The 22,723-nt window shown below is 43.5% G+C and overlaps 1 protein-coding gene across 3 annotated transcripts in view; it reads left to right on the top strand.

Moving 5' to 3' along the window:
* The first annotated feature begins 2,109 nt into the window (after positions 1 to 2,109).
* Positions 2,110 to 22,723, top strand: part of LOC101408564 (ral guanine nucleotide dissociation stimulator-like) — a 196,883-nt gene continuing 176,269 nt past the window's right edge. The window contains exon 1 of one of the 3 annotated variants that reach the window (XM_087419665.1): positions 2,110 to 2,353. In XM_087419665.1, the coding sequence (XP_087275791.1) occupies positions 2,137 to 2,353 (217 nt within the window). In that variant the 5' untranslated portion in view covers positions 2,110 to 2,136. The remainder of the gene's footprint in view (positions 2,354 to 22,723) is intronic. The other 2 variants (XM_087419639.1, XM_087419638.1) reach the window with 2 other exon arrangements.

Here is a 22,723-nt window from a genome sequence, read left to right as displayed (position 1 = left end):
AGTTTTAGATTTACAGATAATTGAACAGAGAGTACATAGCGTTCCATACACCCACCGCACTGCCCCTCTCCTCTCCCCCAAGCCCCATCTCCCCTATTATTAACACCTTGCATTAGTGTGATACATTTGTTATAATGAATGAACAATATTGATACGTTGTTATGAACTACAGTCCCTAGTTTGAGGGTCACTCTTTGTGTTGTATAGTTCCATGGGTTTTGACACACATATAGTGACATGTAGCCACCATTATGTACAGAACAGTCTCACTACCCTAAAAATCCTCTGAGCATCAGATTAGCTGTTAATGGCTTTTTAAAATATTAACAGTTGTCAGAATAACTTAAATTTTTACGATGAAAAATGTTCCACAGGTGCTAAGTTTTGTTAGTCTCACTATTATGATCACTATTAGAAATAATGAAAAAAAAAGAATCCCTATATAAATAGCAAAAATCATAGAATTTGAAAGATAAAAAGATCTTGAAGATGAGGAAACCCCGTATTCTTCAAGACCCTGCCCTCCAGTCTCTCAGCTTTCTGTGTCATTTATCTGCCAAATCCACTGAGGAGAAAGACATCGATAAAGAAAAACAAAGCAAAAAACAAATTTTGGTTCTAAGTAGTCCTCTTGAGCCCAATTTAATCAAACATGGATTCTTTTTTATTGCCTATTTGCATCAGGAACATAATTACTAGCTGGAGCCTAATTTGAGAATATTCATTATGAATGAAAGATGTCATATCTAAGAACAGAATGGAATTCACTGAGGCTTTATTCTTGGGACATTTGTAGGATTAAGTCAGGACACACTGTGAGAGTGATAAATAAGTTCTGTATATTTTTCTTCTCCAAGACCATGGATTTCAGCCACACTTTATACCCATGTACTTTGCAACAATGAAAAACAATTAAACAATGACCTTGAATATTTTGCCCTCAGATTCATTAGTCTTTAAAATATAAATTGAGCAATTTAAATGTAGATGACTGAAAGACTATGGAGATTTCTAGAATGTCACATTAGGTCCTTTAGAAGTGAAGAATTGACTCTATAAAACATTTCTATTCCTTGTCATACCTTGACAATAGTGCTACTGTGACTCTGTTTTAAAGAGGATAATGGCAGGCTTTACTTTAATTTACACGTTTTTAAGTACATGTACTTAATATTTCTCAGTCTCTTGAAAACTTTTATCATTAAACTCAAACTTCATTTAAATCACCAGACCTATTTGATGAAGGCAACATGAACATTTACTTGCAAACTCCTCAGAAAATTACTAATTTAACCTTACTTTGGATGATCCATTCTAGAACTCAAACTGGATTTGCCAGGCCCATCAAAACGGCTCATAGCTATGTGTTTGTACATTTATCTGGGAAGATATCAACTAAGGGTAATTGTTCTTCCCAGATGCTTTCTTTACCTCAAACAGCAATACTTCCAAAGTTTTAATGAAAATGTGGCCAATTTGGTGAAAACCAAGTGACTTGTTTGTTTTAGCATGCCAATGAGATTAAGAAAATAAGTATTTTAATTATTGTTATTGATTATAAAAATCAGAAGAAAACAAACTTCTTTGTCCAAAGACATTTCTGCAAGTGAAATTGTCTAAAAAACTGACAGCTCGCCTCCTCTTTTAACCACTAAACCATAAGAAATGTAATACCGTGGGCAAACACTTGAGCACTGTCACCTGCACAAGTCCCCAGCGCTGACACCCCATCAAGGCCACAGATCAGGATGAGGAGTTGGCGGAGGGGAGACGGCTTTGCACTCAGCGTCTTTCCTTCCTGGGCCAGAACTCGGTCCCAGCTTCTCGCTGTCTAGTCTTCTGGGGAAGCAGAGAATTCTTCTGGGGACACGACACACTTCGGGTGTTAAGGATGTCATCATTCTTTTTTAAACAAATGTTAGATCATGTGACGCACTTCTCAGGACAGGAGAAGCCGCCTCAAGGGAAGGCAGATCTTCTCCAGGAGCTGACGGTCATCCAGGGAGAGCAGAGTCAAGGGCTGCAGAGCGCCAGCCAGCTCCTGCTCTCGTCTCATGGACACCTCGGTCACCACGCGCCCATGCCCAGCCCGTGCCCCCCCTCAGCGGTTCCCATTGTATCCTCGGAGGCCCGCGCATGCGCAGGACCGGCGCTCAGAGCGGCAGAGGGGCCGGCGAGCTGGAGAGCTGCGTGACGCGTGCACCGGAGGCAGGGTCCCTGGTGCGGAGGTGGCGGCTGCGCTGGTTTGTGTGGGGGGATTGGCGGTTTCTGGATCCTTCCTCCAGGATTTTCAGCGCTGTGGAGCTCTCCTTTCTGCAGTGTGGAGGAGCGCTGGGCAGGAGGCGGCGCCGAGGTAGGCGGTGGGCGGTGGGCGGCGGGCTCCGCGAGGAGATCTCCGCCGCTGATGGCGGGAGCGCGGTGTCGGGGGCGGCAGATGGGGACGGGGCTACTGGCGGGCTGCCTCAGGCGGGGGAGCCTAACCTCTGTCCCTTGGAGGAGCAAAGGAGCGCCGCCTGGCTGGCGGGTCCCTCTGCCTTGGCGGGGCCCCACCTCGGCAGGGCCTCCTGCCCACCCAGCGGAGGTGCAGGGGGCGGCATGGAGTCGCCTGCCCTCTGTGTGCGCCCTTGAGTTGGCCCTCCCCCAGGACCCTGTCTAGGCCAGGTCGCGACATCCCGGGGTGAACACTTTCCTTCAGAAGACAGCCAGTGGTCAGCGCTCCTCTGCCTGACTCCGCTCACGCTATTGGGCTCCTCATTGCGTTCTTTAAACAAATAAGCGTTCCTACTTCCTTGGGACCACTTTTATAGAAAAGCCTAATCCCATTAATGGTTTCTGATAATTGACTCTATATTTGCAAGGCGAACTTTGAAGCCTGTGAATTGTTGTAAACTGCATTTAATGAAAGGAGCTTTAAACAGTCTTTGGTGAAAATTATGTAACTTCCTAATAATAACTCACCTTTGGTTAAGATAGATTGATGACTGATCAATTGATGATTGACATAATGTGTATGGAATTTAGGTTTCAGTGGAAAGGTTTTTCTTGGCAGTTGGTGCTAAAATTAAAATCGGATAAGGAGGAGGTTTTTACAAGTAGTATGTAGTGTGTGTTTTGTCTCCGTACTCATTTAGAATCGTAAGAATTTAGATTTGGAAAGCTCATAGAACAAGAATTTTGAAATTTTGATTTGACTGACAAGGTGAAAGGTCCAAAGGCCAAATAAGGTAGGATTTCATTTATATGATATTCTAGAAAAGATAAACCATAAAGAAAGACAACAGATCATTAGTTGCCATTAGTTTTAATATTTAGTTAATCATTTAGTTTAATAGTTTAATCATTAGTTTTAATATTTCTGATTAAAAAATACATTTTAATGATAGCATCCTAATTATGCTTTTGGATGATTACAGAAGTTAATAACCTATTAAATTCTGCAGTAGGAACAAATGACTTGTTGGTTAATGGTGTCTTTGAAGTGTAAGTATTGGTGGTACTGAAATTTTTAAGCTTTTTTGGATTCTGAACTACTGATTTTTTTTACTAGATCATGTTGGACGTGGCATATTACAAGTTTCAAAAGGCTCTTTAAATTATTGTAGCAGGCTGAAGCTATTAAATTGTAATGTAAGAGCTTTTTAGATGAAACAGGCAAAATACAAAAAGCCCTTCATCATTTTGTCTTTGTTAAAAAATCAAGTAATCTTATCATATACATGAATGACTTTTGGCTAGACAGACCTGAACTTGACAAGATGGACTCATTAGTATGGGGAACTTGTTTTGGAATGTTAAAATGGGAGAAGATATATTAGTTTTACCTGAGGGTGACCCGATTCAATGTGGTGGGTTTAGCTGCTTATATGCTCTTTCTGAGTTACGATCTTGATTAAAAAGCTGGTCATAGACATACCAAGAAATTTGGACCATTTTATGTATCAACATATTAAGCAGTCCTATTTCTCTGATAGTTTCTGATTTCAGGGTGTCTGGGAAGAACAGTTTCTCAGCATAGGTACTTTGGAATATAATTTTTGATAGTTGGCTTATTGAATCATAGAATTGTGGAGATGGAAATAATTTTAGTGGTTGTAGAGCCTAAACTCTTCATTTTCCAGGAAATGGAAAGTGAGGTTTCTTGAGTTATGTCATCCATAGTCTGACTTCTACTTAGTGGCAGAGTTGAAACTAAATGCTCGGATGCTTGTCTCCAGATTCCTAGTACAGTGCTCTCTGTGCTGTATACATACTATTAAGGAGACAAACTAATGAGTTGCCTTCTCAGATCATATATGTAGCCAGCAGGGTTGATTCTTTCCCATATGCATTTTTTCCTTTCTTTTTAAAAGAACTACTAACTACAATTAATTCATTCTCCTACCATGTCTAATGACTATCCTTATGTGTGTCTCCTCGAGCACATGTGTAGACTCCCTAGAATGGACACCTGCCTGTGAGTGGATTGCTGGGCCAAAGGCTGATGTGCATCTGCAACTTGACGAGCTGCAGCCAAATCATCCTCTGAAGTTTTAACAATTTCCATTCCCACCAATGGTGTCTGAGTCATCTTTGCCCTGGGAATTGTCAGATTGGCATTGTCAGATTTTTAAAGGTTTGCCAATCTGATGGGTGAGCAATGATGTATTTGTTTTCCTCTTGTTACAACTGTTTTGACAAATGCATAGAGCTGTGCCACTACCACATTCAATATACAGAACAGTTCCAGCACCCAGAACTCCCTTCAGCTGCTCTTTTGTAGTCAACTCTTCCCCCACCCTTAACCCCTGGAGACTAACGATCTGCTGTCTTTCCCTATGCTTTGTCCTTTCTAGAATATCATATAAATGGAATTCTACATTTGGCCTTTTGACTCTGGATTCTTTCATTTAGCACAATACATTTATTTGAGTGTTCATTCGTGTTGTTGCCTGTATCAGCAGTTCCTTCTGTTTTATTGCTGAATGTAGTATCCATTGTATGAATGTACCACAGTTGATCCATCCAGCAGTTGAAGGACATTTGAGTTATTTTCAGTTTTGTCTTTTTTGACTATGAATAAAGCTGCTATAAATCTTTGCAAACAAGTTTTTGTGTGAACATAAGTCTTCTTTTCTTGGGTAAGCACCTAAAAGTGGAATTGCTGGGTCACATGGTATGTATATGTTTAACTTTATTTTAAAAACTGTTTGTGTAGCAAAGTCATGGCCCACAAATGTGTCCTAATCCCTGGAACCTGGGAATACATTAGTTTACTTGCCAAAGGTGAATTAAATTTGCAGATGGAATTAAGGTTGCTAATCAACTGACTTTAAAATAGGGCGATTATCCTGGATTATCTAGGTGGGCCCAGTGCATCACAAAGGCCCTTAAAAGGGAAAGAGAAGCAGCAGAGTAGAAAAAGATGCAACAAGGGAAGCAGGGCCAGAGAGATGCCGAGTTCCTGGTTTTGAGGGTGGAGGAGGGGGGCCACAGCCTAAGGAATGTGGTTGTCTCTAGAAGCTTGAAAAGGCTAGGAAATGGATTAACCTTTAGAGTCCCCCAAAAAGAACCTAGCTCTGCTAACACCTTGATTTTAGCCCAAGGAGACCCATGTTAGACTGTTAACCTACAGAACTGGAAAACAATAAATCTGAGTTGTTTTAAGCCATGAAATTTGTGCTGATTTGTTACAGCAGCATAACAAACTCCACTTGAAAGCTGTTTTCCAAAGAGGCTGAACCACTTTGTGTTCCCACACAATGTAGGAGTGTTCTAGTTACTTTCCATCCTCATTAACACTTGGTATGGTCAACCTCTTTAAATCTAGTCATTCCAATAGGTACGTAGCAGTATGTCAATGTGGTTTTTATGTGCATTTTTCTCACGATTAATGACATCGAGCATCTTTTCATGTGCTTATTTGCCATTTGTGTATCTTCTTTGGGGAAGTGTCCAAATCTGTGCCCATTTTAAACTTGGATTTTCTTATTGCCGAGTTTTGAGAGTTCTTTATAGTCCTGTCAGATATGTGATTTGCAAAGGTCTTCTCCCAGTCTGTGGCTTGCCTTCTCCATCCTCTCGCCAGTGTCTTTGGGAGGTCTGTGTAATGTAACTCGAGAGACTCCACATGAACTTATCTTCCTTCCTTGAGAAACAGAGTGAGGTTGGAGCACCTGAGTCCAATCAGACGTTGATCAGAGTTGGGGCTGGGTCTCACTTTTAGTAAACCCAACTCTTCCACTTTCCCCTGTTTTTGTTTGCTGTGCTCCTCTCCCCCGCACAGGGGTCTGGTTCTAAGTCTGGTAGATCTCTGTCTTCTCAGGTTTGGGAGCCCACAGAAAATTCAGCTATGCCCTTCAGACATCTCAGCGCTGCTCTCCAGCCTCCTACTTTACATCGCTTCACAATATGGCAAATTCCCTGAAGGTCAGACTAGCAGTATGTTTGACTTCGGCCACTTCCACCACTGCTGGAGGTTTCACTTTGCTTTGTGGAAGCTTGTGGCCTCCTTCCCCAGATTCCTGTGTGGCACCAAAACTTAGAACAGGTGGTGTGAGGAAGAGCAGTTGTGTGTCTGAAAGCCCTCAGGTTTCCTCTGCCACACCAGTCCTGCAGAATCACTACAAGTTTGGATAGTTTCCCTTTTCCCTAGCCGAGGCTCTGACTGAGCAAGCCAGATGCTCGGCAAGACCCTGAATCAGAAAACGCCTGCAGGAGAAAGAAAGATAAAAATCCTTGCTCACATAAAAGTGTTTTTCTTCTTTTGGCTCTGAAGCTCTCTGATGCTCTAAAAATATATCTATAATTTATCTGGTTTTGTCCAGTTTTGCAGCAAGTGTGCTTTCCTGTCCTATTCTCCTCTAAAACAGAAGTTCCCTTGTCATTAGTTTTTAACTCCATCAGTTATACATTGTCAATATTATTATTGTTTGGGAAAGTCATGTTTTCAATCATTTATTCAGATGTTTACCCTTTTTTATCCTCATGATCCATTTTTACATCTTAGCATTTCTTCTATCAATTTTTTAAGTACATTCATTTTACTTTTTAATTTTTTTCCTTGAGTAATATTAGCTCTGTGCTAACATCTGTGCCAATCTTCCTCTATTTTGATGTGTGTCACCACCGTGGCATGGGTGATGTGTGGTGTAGGTCCACGCCTACACCACATTTTCTCTCTGTACCTTGAAGATTTAATCCAACTCTCTCTTGCCTTCCATTATTAAGAATTGTATCATAGATCTAAATGTCAGTCTCTGTAAGTGTTCTGTCCCTCTGTGGGGCTTTGAATATCTTCTTTTGTATTTGGTGTTCTTTGGTTTCCCTGGATGGATCTGACTCTAGATTTTTTTGTTTCAATTGTGCTTGAGATGTGTTCAGCTGCCTGAATCTAGAATAGAAGTCTTTTATCAATTCTGGAAATTTCTTTTTGTGTGTGTGTGTGTGAGGAAGATCAGCCCTGAGCTAACATCCATGCTAATCTTCCTCTTTTTGCTGAGGAAGACCTGCTCTGAGCTAACATCTATTGCCAATCCTCCTCCTTTTTTTTCCCCCTCAAAACCCCAGTAGATAGTTGTATGTCATAGTTGTACATCCTTCTAGTTGCTGTATGTGGGACGCTGCCTCAGCATGGCCAGAGAGGGGATGCATTGGTGCGCGCCCGGGGTCCAAACCTGGCCCATCAGCAGCAGAGCATGTGCACCTAACCGCTAAGCCATGGGGCTGGCCCTGGAATCTTCTGTTATTATGTCTGAATATTCCTTAAAATCATATATATATTTATATTATTTGTGAATAGCTTCTGTTGGAATATGAATGTCCTTTTTCTGGTGTCTTAGAGGAGGAGAGTTCAATAAGGGAAGCTCACTCTGCCATGATGCTGACGTCACTCTCTTCTATATATTTATATGATTTAATTCAAATATATATACACACACTTATTTTATACACATTCAATATATGTTCATTAAATATATATTATTTAATTCAATATATTGTTCAATATAATGATTTATATTATTCAAAAAATGTACATATCTGATTTCTATATATGATCCTGTACTTGACCTAACTCAAGCCAGGCTCCGTTGAGCCCTCTTCTTGACTAGGCCTCAATCTTGGCCAATTATAACTATGGCCTCTCAGCACAAATCATTTCAACCCACACACACATTATAAGACTTAAACGCTGACATAGTTTCTAACAGCTCAAATCCACATCCTTAGGATGACCCCTGCCCCCTTAAAGTGCCTGCCTGAGAAAGCTCAAGGCAGCCAAAAGAATTGACTGTTCTGGCCAACACTCGATCATTGGTCCCTGACATCCCTTTCTTAGAGCATTTACCCAAAAGTGCTTACAACTGTGAATATTTCCTCTGTCTATGTGAGTTCTTTGTGTGTCTCCAATAACCCAGGAGTGCATTTCTCAAGGTCCTGAGAGCCATTCCTTGAGCTGAGGACAGGGTGTCTGTCTCCCAGACTCTGTGAGAGTCTGTAAGCATCTTTTTATGTGCTTATTTGCCATTTGTGTATCTTCTTTGGGGAAGTGTCCAAATCTGTGCCCATTTTAAACTTGGATTTTCTTATTGCCGAGTTTTGAGAGTTCTTTATAGTCCTGTCAGATATGTGAATTTGCAAAGGTCTTCTCCCAGTCTGTGGCTTGCCTTCTCCATCCTCTCGCCAGTGTCTTTGGAAGGTCTGTGTAACGTAACTCGAGAGGCTCCACGTGACCTTATTTTCCTTCCTTGAGAAACAGAGTGAGGTTGGAGCACCTGAGTCCAATCAGACGTTGATCAGAGTTGGGGCTGGGTCTCACTTTTAGTAAACCCAGCCCTTCTGCTTTCCCCAGTTCCTGTTTGCTGTGCGCCCCTCCCCCACACAGGGGTCTGGTTCTAAGTCTGGTAGATCTCTGTCTTCTCAGGTTTGGGAGCCCACAGAAAATACAGCTATGCCCTTCAGACATCTCAGCGCTGCTCTCCAGCCTCCTACTTTACATCGCTTCACAATATGGCAAATTCCCTGAAGGTCAGACTAGCAGTATGTTTGACTTCGGCCACTTCCACCACTGCTGGAGGTTTCACTTTGGTTTGTGGAAGCTTGTGGCCTAGTTCCCCAGATTCCTGTGTGGCACCAAAACTTAGCACAGGTGGTGTGAGGAAGAGCAGTTGTGTGTCTGAAAGCCCTCAGGTTTCCTCTGCCACATCAGTCCTGCAGAATCACTACAAGTTTGGATAGTTTCTCTTTTCTCTAGCCGAGGCTCTGACTGAGCAAGCCAGATCCTTGGCAACCAGCTATAATCAGAAAACGCCTCCAAGGGAAAGAAAGATAAAAATCCTTGCTCACATAAAAGACTTTTTCTTCTTTCTGGAATTTTAGTTGGTTGATTCTGAAGTTGTCTGATGCTCTAAAAATATATCTATAATTTATCTGGCTTTGTCCAGTTTTGCAGCAAGTGTGCTTTCCTGTCCTAATCTCCTCTAAACCAGAAGTTCCCTTGTCATTAGTTTTTAACTCCATTAGTTATACATTGTCAATATTATTATTGTTTCGTAAAGTCATGCTTTCAATGATTTATTCAGATGTTTAACCTTTTTTATCCTCACGATCCATTTTTACCTCTTAGCATTTCTTCTTCTATCAATTTCTTTCTCCTTAAAGTACATTCTTTTGTACTTTTTAAGTTTTTTCCTTGAGGAAGATTAGCCCTGGGCTAAAATCTGTGCCAATCTTCCTCTATTTTGTATGTGGGTTGCCACCATGGCATGGCTGATGAGTGGTGTAGATCCACACCTGGGATCCAAACCCACAAACCCCGACCTTGGAAGTGGAGTGTGCTGAACTGAAACCACTACACCAGGTGACTGGCCCCCTTAAAGTACATTCTTTAGAAGTTCCTTAATGAGCGTTTGTTGGTGGTAATACTTTTAGTAAATGTTCGCATAAAAATATCTTTAATTCACCCTAGTTCTTGAGCTATGGTTTGATTGGATATACACTGAAAGTTATTTTCTCTCTGTACCTTGAATATTTAATCCAACTCTCTCTTGCCTTCCATTGTTAAGAAATGTATCATATGTCTAAATGTAAGTCTCCGTAAGTGTTCTGTTCCTCTGTGGGGCTTTGAGTATCTCCTTTTTTATTTAGTGTTCTTTGCTTTCCCTGGATGGATCTGGTTCTAGATTTTTTTTTTTTTCTTGAGATGTATTCAGCTTCCTGAACCTAGAGTAGAAGTCTTTTAGGAATTCTGTAAATTTCTGTTATTATGTGTCAATATTCCTTTTAATCATATATATATTTATATTATTTAATTCAAATATATATAAACATACACATTCTTTATATATTCATTAAATATATATTTAATTCAATATATTATATTATTCAATATACTGATTTGTATTATTCAAATAATATACATATATTATTTATATATATAGTTTCCTGTACTTGACCAAACTCATGCCAGGCTCCTTTGAGCCCTATCCTTTCTAGGCCTCGATCTTGGCCTATAATAACTACAGCTTCTCAGCACAAAGGATTTCACCTCCCCACACACGATCTATAAGACTTAAAAACTGACATAGTTTCTAACAGCTCAAATCCACATCCTTAGGATGACCACGGCCCCCTTAAAGTGCCTGCCTGAGAAAGCTCAAGGCAGCCAAAAGATTGACCGTTCTGGCCAACACTCAATCATTGGCCCCTGACATTCCTTTCTTAGAGCATTTACCCAAAAGTGCTTACAACTGTGAATCTTTCCTCTGTCCTTTTGAGTTGTATGTGTGTCTCCTATAACTCAGGAGTGCATTTCTCAAGGTCCTGAGAGCCATTCCTTGAGATGAGGACAGGGTGTCTGTCTCCCAGACTGTGAGAGGAGAGAAGTGAAACTTTGATCATTTCCAACTAGCAGACACAATTGGCCAGATCACATTGCACTGACCAACACTCTGTAACTTTTCCCTCCCTGACTCTACTGAGCCCCTGCTCACTCCTCTGCCTGCTTCCTCATTCTCCCTTTCAAATGCCCAGTCACCTCTGTACAAATCAAATTGAATTCAGTTCATCCTGTTCCTTCTTCCCTATTGCAGTGGTATATGCCTGATTAAAATCTGTCCTGACCACTTTAACTAGAGCCTGGCTTTGTGTATACTGTACATTTAACACACATACAGATAATCTCATGCATATGCATAGATACACATATACGAACACAACCTTGGGCCCTCCAGGACCAGTTAAACTGACCCCTCTTATCAACAGAGTAGTTAAGAGTTTTCTTTCAGGAACTGAGACCCCTTGTCCAGTTCAGACCAGTTGGGACCACCAACTCATCAACTGGGAGTTCACTAATGCTTTATATGTGACGTTTTTGACATCAAGGAGCTAAAAACTCCATTCTCTGATCATGGTAACACTGCCAATTTGTGAACACACATCCGACGAAGAGCCATGAAGCTTGACTTTGCTTGCGCAGATAATCAATTACCTCACGTCTCCTTATTTCTAATCATGTACCTCCACATGTCAGACCACCCTGCCCTTCATCCCATAAATTGTGCCCCAAGACATGGATCAGGGAGACAGATCTGAGACAGACACATGCCCCCTGTCTCCTTGCAGATCAACCTCACAAAATAAAGCTACACTTCATTTCCCAAAAGCTGAAGCCAGAATACTTGGCTTTTTTAATGTGCATTGGACAAGAGAACCCCAATATTGTGCAGTAACATCAATACATATATATACACTTACTGGTTGTTTTCTCTTTTTTATTTTCTTTGCTGAGGAGGATTCACCCTGAGCTAACATCTGTTGCCAATCTTCTTCTGTTTGTTGAGGAAGATTCACCCTGAGCTAACATCTGTGCCAGCCTCCCTCCATTTTGTATGTGGGCTGCCACCACAGCCTGGCCACTGATGAGTGGTGTAGGTCCACGCCCAGGAACTGCACCTGGACCACTGAAGTGGAGTTCTCTGAACTTAACCACTAGGCCATGGGACTGGCCCATCTCTAATTGTTTTGAAGATGTTACTAGATATGCAGTTGAAGTTTCACTATGATCTCTAGATTTCCTTGCTGCTCCTTTAGTCCCTCACTTCAGTGTATGTGTTTTTTGCTCCATCTTTCATGCTAGAGGAATTCCTCAAATATCAAGTGGTCCTTGGCTACCTGTTCATATGTCTGTGACAGGAAGAAAACAGCTGAGTAGGATCTCTGTGGGCCTGATGGAGCCTGTGAATGTCTGGACTCAATGTTTCTTCAGGGGTGTTGAGTGTTGAACTAGTAACAGGCAAACAATGTTGGTTCCCACACTGATCTCTAACAACATACTTATTCCACACATTCCCACAATGACAGACATCCTCTGAACATGTGGAAATGCTGACAACACACACCCACACCCACATACACACTATTTGAAAATGACCAGCAGCATTCAGACTGTAAACTACACGATAATGCACACTGATACTCAGAAGATACACACAAACACAGACACATACAGACCACTCACTGTCTCAGAGACTACAGTGACTTGAACTCTCTAAACACACACACATCAACAAAACACACCTTCACATAGATGCCATAATAGCCATGCAACCTGTGACCATACAGAATTGCTAAACACACACACATCCACAAAACAAGGAAGGTGGTGGTGCACGAGTGGGCTTGATCAAGAGGTTTTTCACACCTCAGCATCAACATGGACACCCCGGGGCAAGAGGGAGAGGCAGAGGGCACAGGGACAAAATGTGGGGAGCAGTCAGGAGGCACTTGCATAAAGCAAATATGATACCTGCAAAGCTGGTTGCTAAATGACATACGACTCAAGGGTATGAGGACCCGAGAGAATCTGAAATGGTACAAAGGAGGTGACTGATACAAACCCATCACAAGATATTTAAATGTAAAGAACAGTGATATTTTAAAAGGCACTGAAGAGAGTGCAGCAAAGCTTAGATATAATTCTAAACAATGAATGACATGGAATTCTGGCCAAAGAACAACCACTATTGCTGTTAAAATTACTATTTAAATGTTTCTTTTAAAATTATAGAAATATTCCTTGAAAAATGACAAATATTCATTGGTTTAAAATATTTAAAACATTTCAGGATAAAATTACTGCAGATTCCACTTTTATTGAGTAGCTTTTCTTGGGCAGCTATAAGAGCTGGACAAAGCACACAACAGCTGTTTGGAGGGTTGAAGAACATCCTGTGCAGGCAGGACTTGGGGGTCTACAGTCTCTGAGACGAGGGAAGCAGAAGATTGTGAGCACCAGCTCCATGCGGCTTCTCCCCTAAGGCATTTGCTATTTCAACAGCGAGAGAAGAGAGTCTGAGCAGAAAGAGGAGGAAAAATGAACTGAAATTTGGTTCCAGCCAAGTCCAGTAACTTCTGCTTCCAGTCAGATGTGGTAAAGGCAGAGCAACAATTAAACGTTGATTTAATAAATACTGTATGTTTAAAAACACCAAAGGGATGTGGAAGCAAACAGGACTAGATGAAATAAAATTTCAAAAAGGAAAGTGCCTTTTTAGTTGAGATTGCCAGACATGCCCTCACCTGGGGGAATTTGCTGAATCTGGACTCTGATAATCAGACTTGTCTTACCAGAAGACAATTGTAAGTACAGTCTGTTATAACTGATCTATGTTAGCTTTTAAATAGCACAAGTTTTCTTTGACTGTTAAATTTCACTGCCTCCACTAGGAGACTTTATGAAGGGAAAGACATTGTATCATTTGCCACATGATCTCCAGAACATTCTTCAGTTTGGGCTGTATGACTTCTATAAATATTTGTTAATTGTTGGTTTCATGAATACTATGGACTGAATGTCTATGTAATCCAATTTCATATGTTAAAATCCTAATCCCAGACATGATGGTATTTGGAAGTGCGGCCTTTGGGAGTTAATTAGCTTAGATGAGGCCATGAGTGTGATGCCCCCATGATGGGATTAGTGCCCTTACAAGGAGATGGAGGGCCAGAGCTCTTTCTGCCAGATGAGGGTAGAGCAAGAAGCTGTCCTTCTGCAAAACAGGAAGAGAGCTCTCACCAAAAGCAAATCAGCTTGAACCTAGATCTTGAACATCCCAGTCTTCAGAACTGTGAGGAATGCACTTCTGTTGTTAAGAGTGCCCAGTCTAGGGATGCCCCAGTGGTGCAGTGGCTAAGTGTGGATGCTCTGCTTCGTGCCCCCAGGGTCCATAGGTTCAGATCCCGGGCATGCACCGATGCACTGCTTCTCAAACCATGATGTGGCAGCGTCCCATATAAAAAGTAGAGGAAGATGGGCAAAGACGTTAGCCCAATCTTCCTCAGCAAAAAAGAGGAGGATTGGCATCAGATGTTAGCTCAGGGCTGATCTTCCTCACACACACACACACAAAACCCAAAGATGCCCAGTCTAGGGGTCTGCCCCATGGCGTAGTGTTTAAGTTCAATGAGCTCCTCTTCGGTGGCCTGAGTTCAGTTCCTGGACACAGACCTCTACCACTCATCAGCAGCCATGCTGTAGGCGTGACCCACATACAAAATAGAGGAAGACTGGCATGGATGTTAGCTCATGGTGAATCTTCCTCAGAAAAATATAAATAAATAAAGTGCTCAGTCTATGATTTTTGTTACAGCATCCCATACTGACTAGGACACTGGGTGTGTGAATAAGTTCATTTAGATTGACGATCCTTCTTCTACATGACACGTTATTGTCAATGATTCCTAAATTGGTGTGAGTCAAATTTCCCTTAAGGATCATAAAGATGTTAAGACCCTTCTCCCTAGTTATGCACATGACAACATGTTGCGCCAAGTCCTTTATTGACACCTTAGTCTCACACTAAATCCTATTGGCCTTCAGCGAACCTCAGTGTTACAGTCAGTGTATTCCCCAAAAGGCAATAAAGGAAAGACCCTGGACTGAAGAGGGGCCGGTATCCATCGTGCAGCTCCTGCCCTCTGCCCAGCCAGCTCCAGGGCAGGGTCAGTTTACAAGATAGGCTTTTGTCCAGGCAGCTCTGTGTTTCTCCCAGCCTGTTCTCATTTAGGATGATCTCACCAGGAGGAATGAGTGGAAATTGGGAGGGAAGAGCTACAGAAGGCATCTCCCAGGGGAAATTCTTTGTGGTTACATGACCTAGAATATGGACACGTGACTGCTCTAAGGTGTCCTGAAAATGGAACTGTTCTCATATCTGCAATATCCTTCCATGTCCTCTTTCCCCTCCATCTCTCTGTTCTTTGTGGAAAAATTCCCTTGGCAACGACAATAAAAAAATGAAAGTAGGGAATGGCCCATTTCCAGTCTCAGAATTCTGTGAAATTTTACTGCCTATCCCCAGTCTCCCAGGACTGACACTCTTTTTATTCTTTTAAGATTAGATTACATTTTAATCTCCTTTAATCAGAGTTTTCTCTCATCCTTGTTATGTATATACAGGTTCTAATATATAATATTGAAAACATTATTTTTGGCCCTACAATTCCCAGATTCACTCATAGTTGTTTTCTGATGGATGCATGCCTTTGTAATTATGTTTATAACTCCATTAACTATAGAAATTGACTAAATGATGAGTAGTAATGTACTAATACAGGAAAATGGCCCATTTTTATTCAACATAAAGTTTCATGTTTTCATCAAGACAAATACATGAATACTTAATTGTTCAGCAAAAACTCTTACTGTGTACAAGTAAGCAATTATAAATCTATTGGAGTTGGTTTACCTTGTCGATTATTCCTTGTTTCCGAATTGTGCATTCAGCATTTCCATGAACCCATTAGAAAGAATCCTGCATCTTTATCCTACCATTTTATTTTTTTGTTATAATTTTTATTTATTTTTTCCCCCAAAGCCCCAGTATATAGTTGTATGTCATAGCTGCACATCCTTCTAGTTGCTGTATGTGGGACTTGGCCTCAGCATAGTCGGAGAAGCTGTGTGTCGGTGCGCGCCTAGGATCCGAACCCGGGCCGTCAGCAACGTAGCTCGCGCACTTAACCACTCAGCCACTGGGCCAGCCCTATCCTACCATTTTAAATACTAGGTCATGGACAAAAGTCCACATTACTCGTTCAGTTGTGTGCTAGTGGATCCTTTTATAGGGTGTCTTCCCTGTTACGTTTTCAAATGGTCATCGACAAAAGTCCACATTACTTGTTCAGTTGTGTGCTAATGGGTCCTTCGTAGGGTGTTTTCCCGGGTACGTTTTCCAATGTGAACTCCAGCTGATGGCCTTGTGACACTGATATAAATACTGGTGTCTCCACAGATCATGGGGTCAATGATGTGTGTTCCTTTACATAGTCATATATAACCTAATACTTTTCATCCTATTAGTGTAAAGAATGCTATGGAAAGTAGATTGGTGACAACTAATGAAAGATGATTGACTATGAACATGCTGTTAGGGAGAAAAAATTGAACCTCTGGGTATAATGGTTTACTTTTTATGCAATTAATCAGCCACCCTAACAAACCCCGTTTATAGGCAGGCCTATATACATATATATATTAGATTAAGATTATATCATCTGTTAGTTTGAATGTGCTTTTGTAAAGTATGCCTTGTTTCTCTTGCCCTTTTGTACTGGGAGAAATATGGAATAGATAGAAACTGACTGGATTATTCTGGTCTGAACTCAGATCATGTAGGGCTTGAATCGCTCAACAAATGAGCGATTAATGGCGGCTACACCACTGGGATCTCTTGATCCAACATCGCAGTGATACACCCTATTGTGGATATGGACTGTAGAATAGGACTGTGCTGTTATCACGAGGGTAACTTGTTCTGTTGATCAATATTTTGGATCGATAAGTGATAAAATATTTTGACTAGCTGGTCTAGATTTTAATCACTCAGAGTTTATTTTATTCTCTGAGGTCACCCCAACCAAAATTGTTAGTCCATTTAAGTTTTGTTATCCCTTGATTTGGCTTACCTTTGATTTTTTTTTAATTAATTGAAGCTCCATAGGGTCTTCTCGTCTTACTTTGTCATTCCCGCCTCTTCAGGGAAAGGTTAATTTCACTGATTAAAAGTAAGAGAGAGTAAAACCCTCGAGTGGCCATTCATACAAATCCTCATTTAGACAACAAATGATGATGCTGCCTTTTCAGGGTCCAGTCACTGTGGCCTTTACACCGTGTCACTGGGCAAGCAGTGCCTGTAACACCAGAAATGCCAGAGGAGATGCTTTTGGTAAACAGGTGTGGGCTGTGTTTGCCAAGTTTCTCTTACTTTTTTAAATCTTTCCTTGAATGCCTATCTGTGTTGGGTTAACAGTTAATGTAATAAATAATTGTTGGGTTGAATTTATTTTATTGTTAACTTTCGGTGATTGTTCTAAGATTATACAAGTAGAAATAATTCTTGTTCCTCATAATAACTGTAGTACTTTTATGAATTAATAGATTAATGCACTATTAGATTAGGAGTTAGTTTCTGTGATTAAAATTAAGATAAGTATATTGTTGAACCTGAAGGCTTTCTTAATTGGTGGCTGAATTTAGGCCAACTAGGGTATTGTTTGTACTCCCTCTCTAAGGAAGGTTGTATCCTGTATCTAAAAGGCTGTACCTCTTTAGGGCTGGGTCTGGGTGAGGCAGGAGGCTGGACAAGTGTGGAGCTGGCTCTGGCCCAGAGGGATGAGCAAGAGACACAGGGCACCTGCTGCTACACACAGCCTCAGCAGACATCACAAATCAGTCACGACATGCTTGGCTGCAGAGCCCAGAGAGCCCCCCAGTCCTCAACAAGTTGCACACGGAAGCCACTCCTGGGCAGAGCAGGGGACTGTGATGAACCCATTTGCCGACCCAGCTCCCCTAAGACGTGCTCCAGGCCTCCTTTCCCCACTTACTCCGCCAGCTCCTCACTGTCCTCGGGACTCAGGCCTTCAAGGCCTGCCAGCAGACTGCTCCAGCACTTCTCCTTCCTTACCATCGCCTCCCCTCTCTGCTCCCACTCTAGTTCCAGGGCAAGTTACCTATGGCTCCTGAGTGCTGCTCCTTGGCCTGGAAGGGCCTTTCTTCACCCCATCCACCCTGTGCACTCCTACTTACCCTTCAAGACTCGACTCCAGTGATGCCTCCTCAGGAAGCCCTCCCTGACGCTCCATCTCCCCAGGCCTGCTCTGGGCCACCACTCTGCCTTCTGTCCACGTCCGTCACTGCCTGGAACCCTGCTGGGCCCCATTCTCTGGTCTTCACGTGTACCCCAGCCCCTCAGGTGGGAAGGAAATCCTTAGGCTCAGGGAAATGGAGCAGATTCCTGGACTGTAGTGACACTGCCCACCCCAGGAGAGGTCATTCCTTGGGCCTCTTCCAGCTGTGGCCCATTGCAGCTCAGGTGGAGCCAGGACACAGGGAGGCTGGCTCTGGGCTCAGTAGATCACAAGGTCAGCCTAGGGAAAAGGCACAGGGGGCCACACAGCGGGGCTTGAGACAAAACTGCAAGTCAACGATACCCTTGCTAAGGGCAGCAGGGGCCAAAGGCAGCTGCACAGGCCACAGGAAGTGCTGGCGAGCTTTTCATCTGCTCAGAGAGTCCCAGGGCTGGATAGAAGGAACTCAGGAGGCCCATCTGAGGTGGAGGTCACCTCGGGGGCATGCAAGCAGAAGCTGAGGGTCCCACAGCAAGTGGAATCTGAAGAGCTGACCCTCAAACTCCTTGCGGCTCTAACGTCTCCGAGTTGGAAGTCAGTCCCCTCAGTCACAGCCTCTAGCTGCCACCTCACAGGGCTGTGCCTCTCAAACACTTCTCCCAAGGAGAGTGGAGGCTGAGGGTGAAGGCAACCTCCTACCCGTGAGAACCACTGTAATCACGGCCTCCCACGAGGGGCTAAGGATGATGAGCAAGGGACAGAGGGACTGACCCACACGACTTCCCCTCGGATGTTGAACATACTTGTGATTCACGGGGCCAATCAGTATCTGTCCTTCTCCTCCACTCCTCTCTCCTCAAAAGGACATGTCAGTGTTTACTATGACATCCACAGACACATCAAGGGCATCTGGGAAGAACCATGTGTACATCTGGAGAGAAGGGAACTGTGAAAACCAGTAATATCTGCATCCATGTGTGCAGATATCGACATCTACATACAGCTGTCACATTCCTCCAGCAGCCCTGGAATACTCCACAATCATGCTGGCAGGTGTTGGCACATAGTAGCCAAACGAACTGGTGGTGTCCCCATGTGCCACCACTACTGGGGTCTACCTTGAGATTGGGGGGAGGCCGGGTGCCATGCCCCATCTCACAAAAGTCTGGCTGGTGTCCAGAAGGGTCTCACAGCCTTCGACAATCATGCCCTCCATGGCTATGTTTTCCTGGATGCTCTCTGTCTCGTTTACTTCATTGTATGTTCTGTCGGGACAGAAAATGTCAGAGACAGGCTGCCCCCGTCTCTCAGGAAGAAGGGAATGCCGGGTCTCTGGCCAGACCTAGGAAGAAGGCCTGGCACCCAGGATTCTCAGGTGGAGCCTGTGGTCATAAAGGGGGAGAGAGCATGCATATTGAATGCCCGCTCTGCCAGGCACTCTATGGGCATGATCTCATATCATCCTTCTGATAGCCCAAGGAGACAGGTGTTGGAAATGGAAATGGGGATTAATAGCTAGAAAGCAGGTCTGATTTAAAAGTTTGAACCACGGGCCGGCCCTGTGGCTTGGTGGTTAAGTGCGCGCGCTGCGATGCTGGTGCCCCGGGTTCGGATCCCGGGTGCGCATTGAGGCACCACTTCTCCGTTCATCCTGAGGCCGAGTCCCGCATACAGCAACTAGAAGTATGTGCAGCTACGACATACAACTATCCACTGGGGCTTTGGGGGGAAAAAAAATAAAAAAAAATAATAAAAAAAATAAAAATAAATAAAAGTTTGAACCACGTGGAACAGAGACGGCAAAACTGGGAAGACAGGAGTATAGGAAACAACTTTTCTTCATTACTCTCCCCCCACACCACTACTGGCCTTATCTGCATCCATAGAACTCCACCCACCCATCCTTCCTCAGGGCCTTTGCACTTACTGTCTCCACCCCTCCCCCAATGCACGTTATATAGTTGCTTCCTTAATGTTCGGGTCCTGGAATGGCTTAGTTTTGGAGCACCTGGCAATCCAGCTGGCTCAATGAAAGTCTGACTCCAGTAGGCTCCAGCATGTCTGGGGGGAGCAAGACACACCTTGCCCCTTAATGTGAGAATAAGGACAACTCTCCTATTTGTCCTGTTATGACTGCCGCAACACCCCTCCTCCAGGAGGTGGCGCCATTTAACTGCTTTTTAAAAATAGCATTGGTGGTGGGGCCGGCCCCGTGGCTTAGCGGTTAAGTGTGCACGCTCCGCTACTGGCGGCCCGGGTTCGGATCCCGGGCGCGCCCCGACACGCTGCTTCTCCAGCCATGCTGAGGCCACGTCCCACATACAGCAACTAGAAGGATGTGCAGCTATGACATACAACTATCTACTGGGGCTTTGGGGAAAAAAAGGAGGAAGATTGCCAATAGATGTTAGCTCAGAGCCGGTCTTCCTCAGCCAAAAAAAAAAAAAAAAGTATTAGCGTGGATATTAGCTCAGGGCTGATCTTCCTCACACACAAAAAAATAGCATTGGTGGGAAAAGAGGCCTGTGAGTTGTCAACTTTGCTAAAAGCCTTGGTGGGTTTTCAGGAGTCTGAGGAAGATAGTAATTTTGTGGGGATGAACATCTGGAGAAAGTACCCCACTTACTCCAAGAAAAGCACAAATGTCTTATTTGTCTGCTGATGCCTCAAATTCTACAACCACGACCAGATCACCAAGAGGGCTGCTTAATATGCATGGCTTCCAAAGTTCTCTAGTGTCTACTAGAGAGAGATGGCAAAGAGAGATGACACTGGTCGAGCTGGATCGGTGATTAACGAACTCAGCGATGAGCAAGTTACTGGGCCCCTCTGACCCTCAGTGTGCTCACCTGTAGAATGTCGGAGTGAGGATGGAAAAGAATGCATTTCACGTGCTGACCTCTGGCCCAGCACACACGGCAGGTGCTTGAGTAAAGGGCCGTGATCACTGTTGGTAGTATCACTGGTTGCAAAGGTGTTATTATCCAACTATTATTACCCGTTGTTTTCTGGTTATCAGACTGTGGCATGGAGACGGGGTCTCTTCCTTAGAAGCCTCAGTCCCTCCCTCCCAGCAATGCTCTTCTCAGCAGCCCAGGCCCTAGCCCTCTTCTGGAAGGGTCGGGGCACAGGGAGGCACCTTTCAAGGATATGCTAGTTCCCTGGATAGGGATTCATTTTTGGAGGTTAGCAAAGGTAAGCAGAACCATTTCTTTTGAAGAGGGTGGGGATTTTGTTGAGGAGGGCTGTATTTGCTAAAAACAAGGTGTTTGTAAACATGATCCCAAGGCTACAGTTTTACCTTAAACCCTGAACTAAAGATCTCTGCAGTTTCTTGCAGAGTCAGCCTCCCAGGATTCTGAGTGCTTCCAAGCCAGGAAAATACCACGACCACCTCTAAATTCCTACCCTTCCCTTTGGGCTGCCTGAGTCGTCCCAACTTACTTCCAATCATAAATGGGAGAAAAATAGCTATTAAAACAATGAAATGGTGCCAAACTGAGGATTTTAGAGGAGGGAAGGATTCTTCTCAGAAGAGGATGCTCCCTTTGTTTTAGATGGTCCTTGGAGATTTTTGGTTAAAAAAGATGAAGCCCAAGAGGACTGTTTAGATGGGAGAGAAGAGACTGTGCAGAGCTGGACAGTTTTGCTTAATAACTTTGCTTTTGTTTGAGTGTGATCTCCCGTTACCTCTAGGGAGAGTTGGCTGCTGGTGGGGGCTCTGAGTGTAGAGGGTATAGAGGGAGTAGAGACAGGGCCAGTGTCCTCGATGTCTGACCTGTGCACAGGCAGCTAAAAAGGGCCTAATGCCTGGTTTAAGGCTCTGCTGTTGTTGCCTTGAAATTCTTAAGAGCCCTGCATTTTCAATTTGCACTGGGCCCAGCAAAGTATTTAGCTGATCCTGAAAAAAGGTGTAGACAAGGGTATATTGGTAAAGGATTAATGACCAGCTCTCTGAAAGAAAAACTCTGACTGGTAGCACTGGCCAATTTCCATGCTGTAAACATTCCTACCTTGGCCCATTTTAAGCTACCAAAGAGTGAATAACAAGCTTGCAAGATTCTTGAAAATTTCACAACCGACTTGCAAGTTGGTGTGAGCCAGCTCCAGCACATCACTGGATGTAAGGCGAGGGTCTTGGCAGATAAAGGGATTATGAACACCCCCCCCACTACCAAAATGGCAGTTGGGAGAGTGTGGAGAGAGGCCAGCGTGAGGAGAGGAGGTCAGCAAGAAATCCCTGTAGCAGGAAAGGCTGAGTGACAGGAGGGCAAGGATGTCTTCTATTCAGCTTTCAGCTGTTTTCTGTTTCAGTACTGGAAACACCCTCGACTGTATCTAAGCCTTTCAGACAGTCTGGTCCATACTTGGCCCATGTTGGGGGCTTGGGGAGTGAAGGAGGAGCCAGTTGGGTGTCATTAGGGCTTTCCTGGATACTCTGGTTCTCCTCCTGGGACAGGGCAGGACTGTACTGCCCAAGCCCCTGAAGTCGGGTGTGGTCATGTGACTCGCTTTGTCCAATAAAACGTGAGCAGAGTTGTCAGGCATCATTTGCCACGTTGCTTCCCCTGCCCTGGGACTGGTGAATTTCCTGATGGTGGGAGCCCCGTCAGCCTGT

The sequence above is a fragment of the Ceratotherium simum genome, chromosome 30 (genome assembly GCF_057802395.1).
Source record: "Ceratotherium simum simum isolate JZ-2026a chromosome 30, ASM5780239v1, whole genome shotgun sequence".
Classification (NCBI taxonomy): domain Eukaryota; kingdom Metazoa; phylum Chordata; class Mammalia; order Perissodactyla; family Rhinocerotidae; genus Ceratotherium; species Ceratotherium simum.
This window is presented reverse-complemented; position numbering and strand designations above follow the sequence as displayed.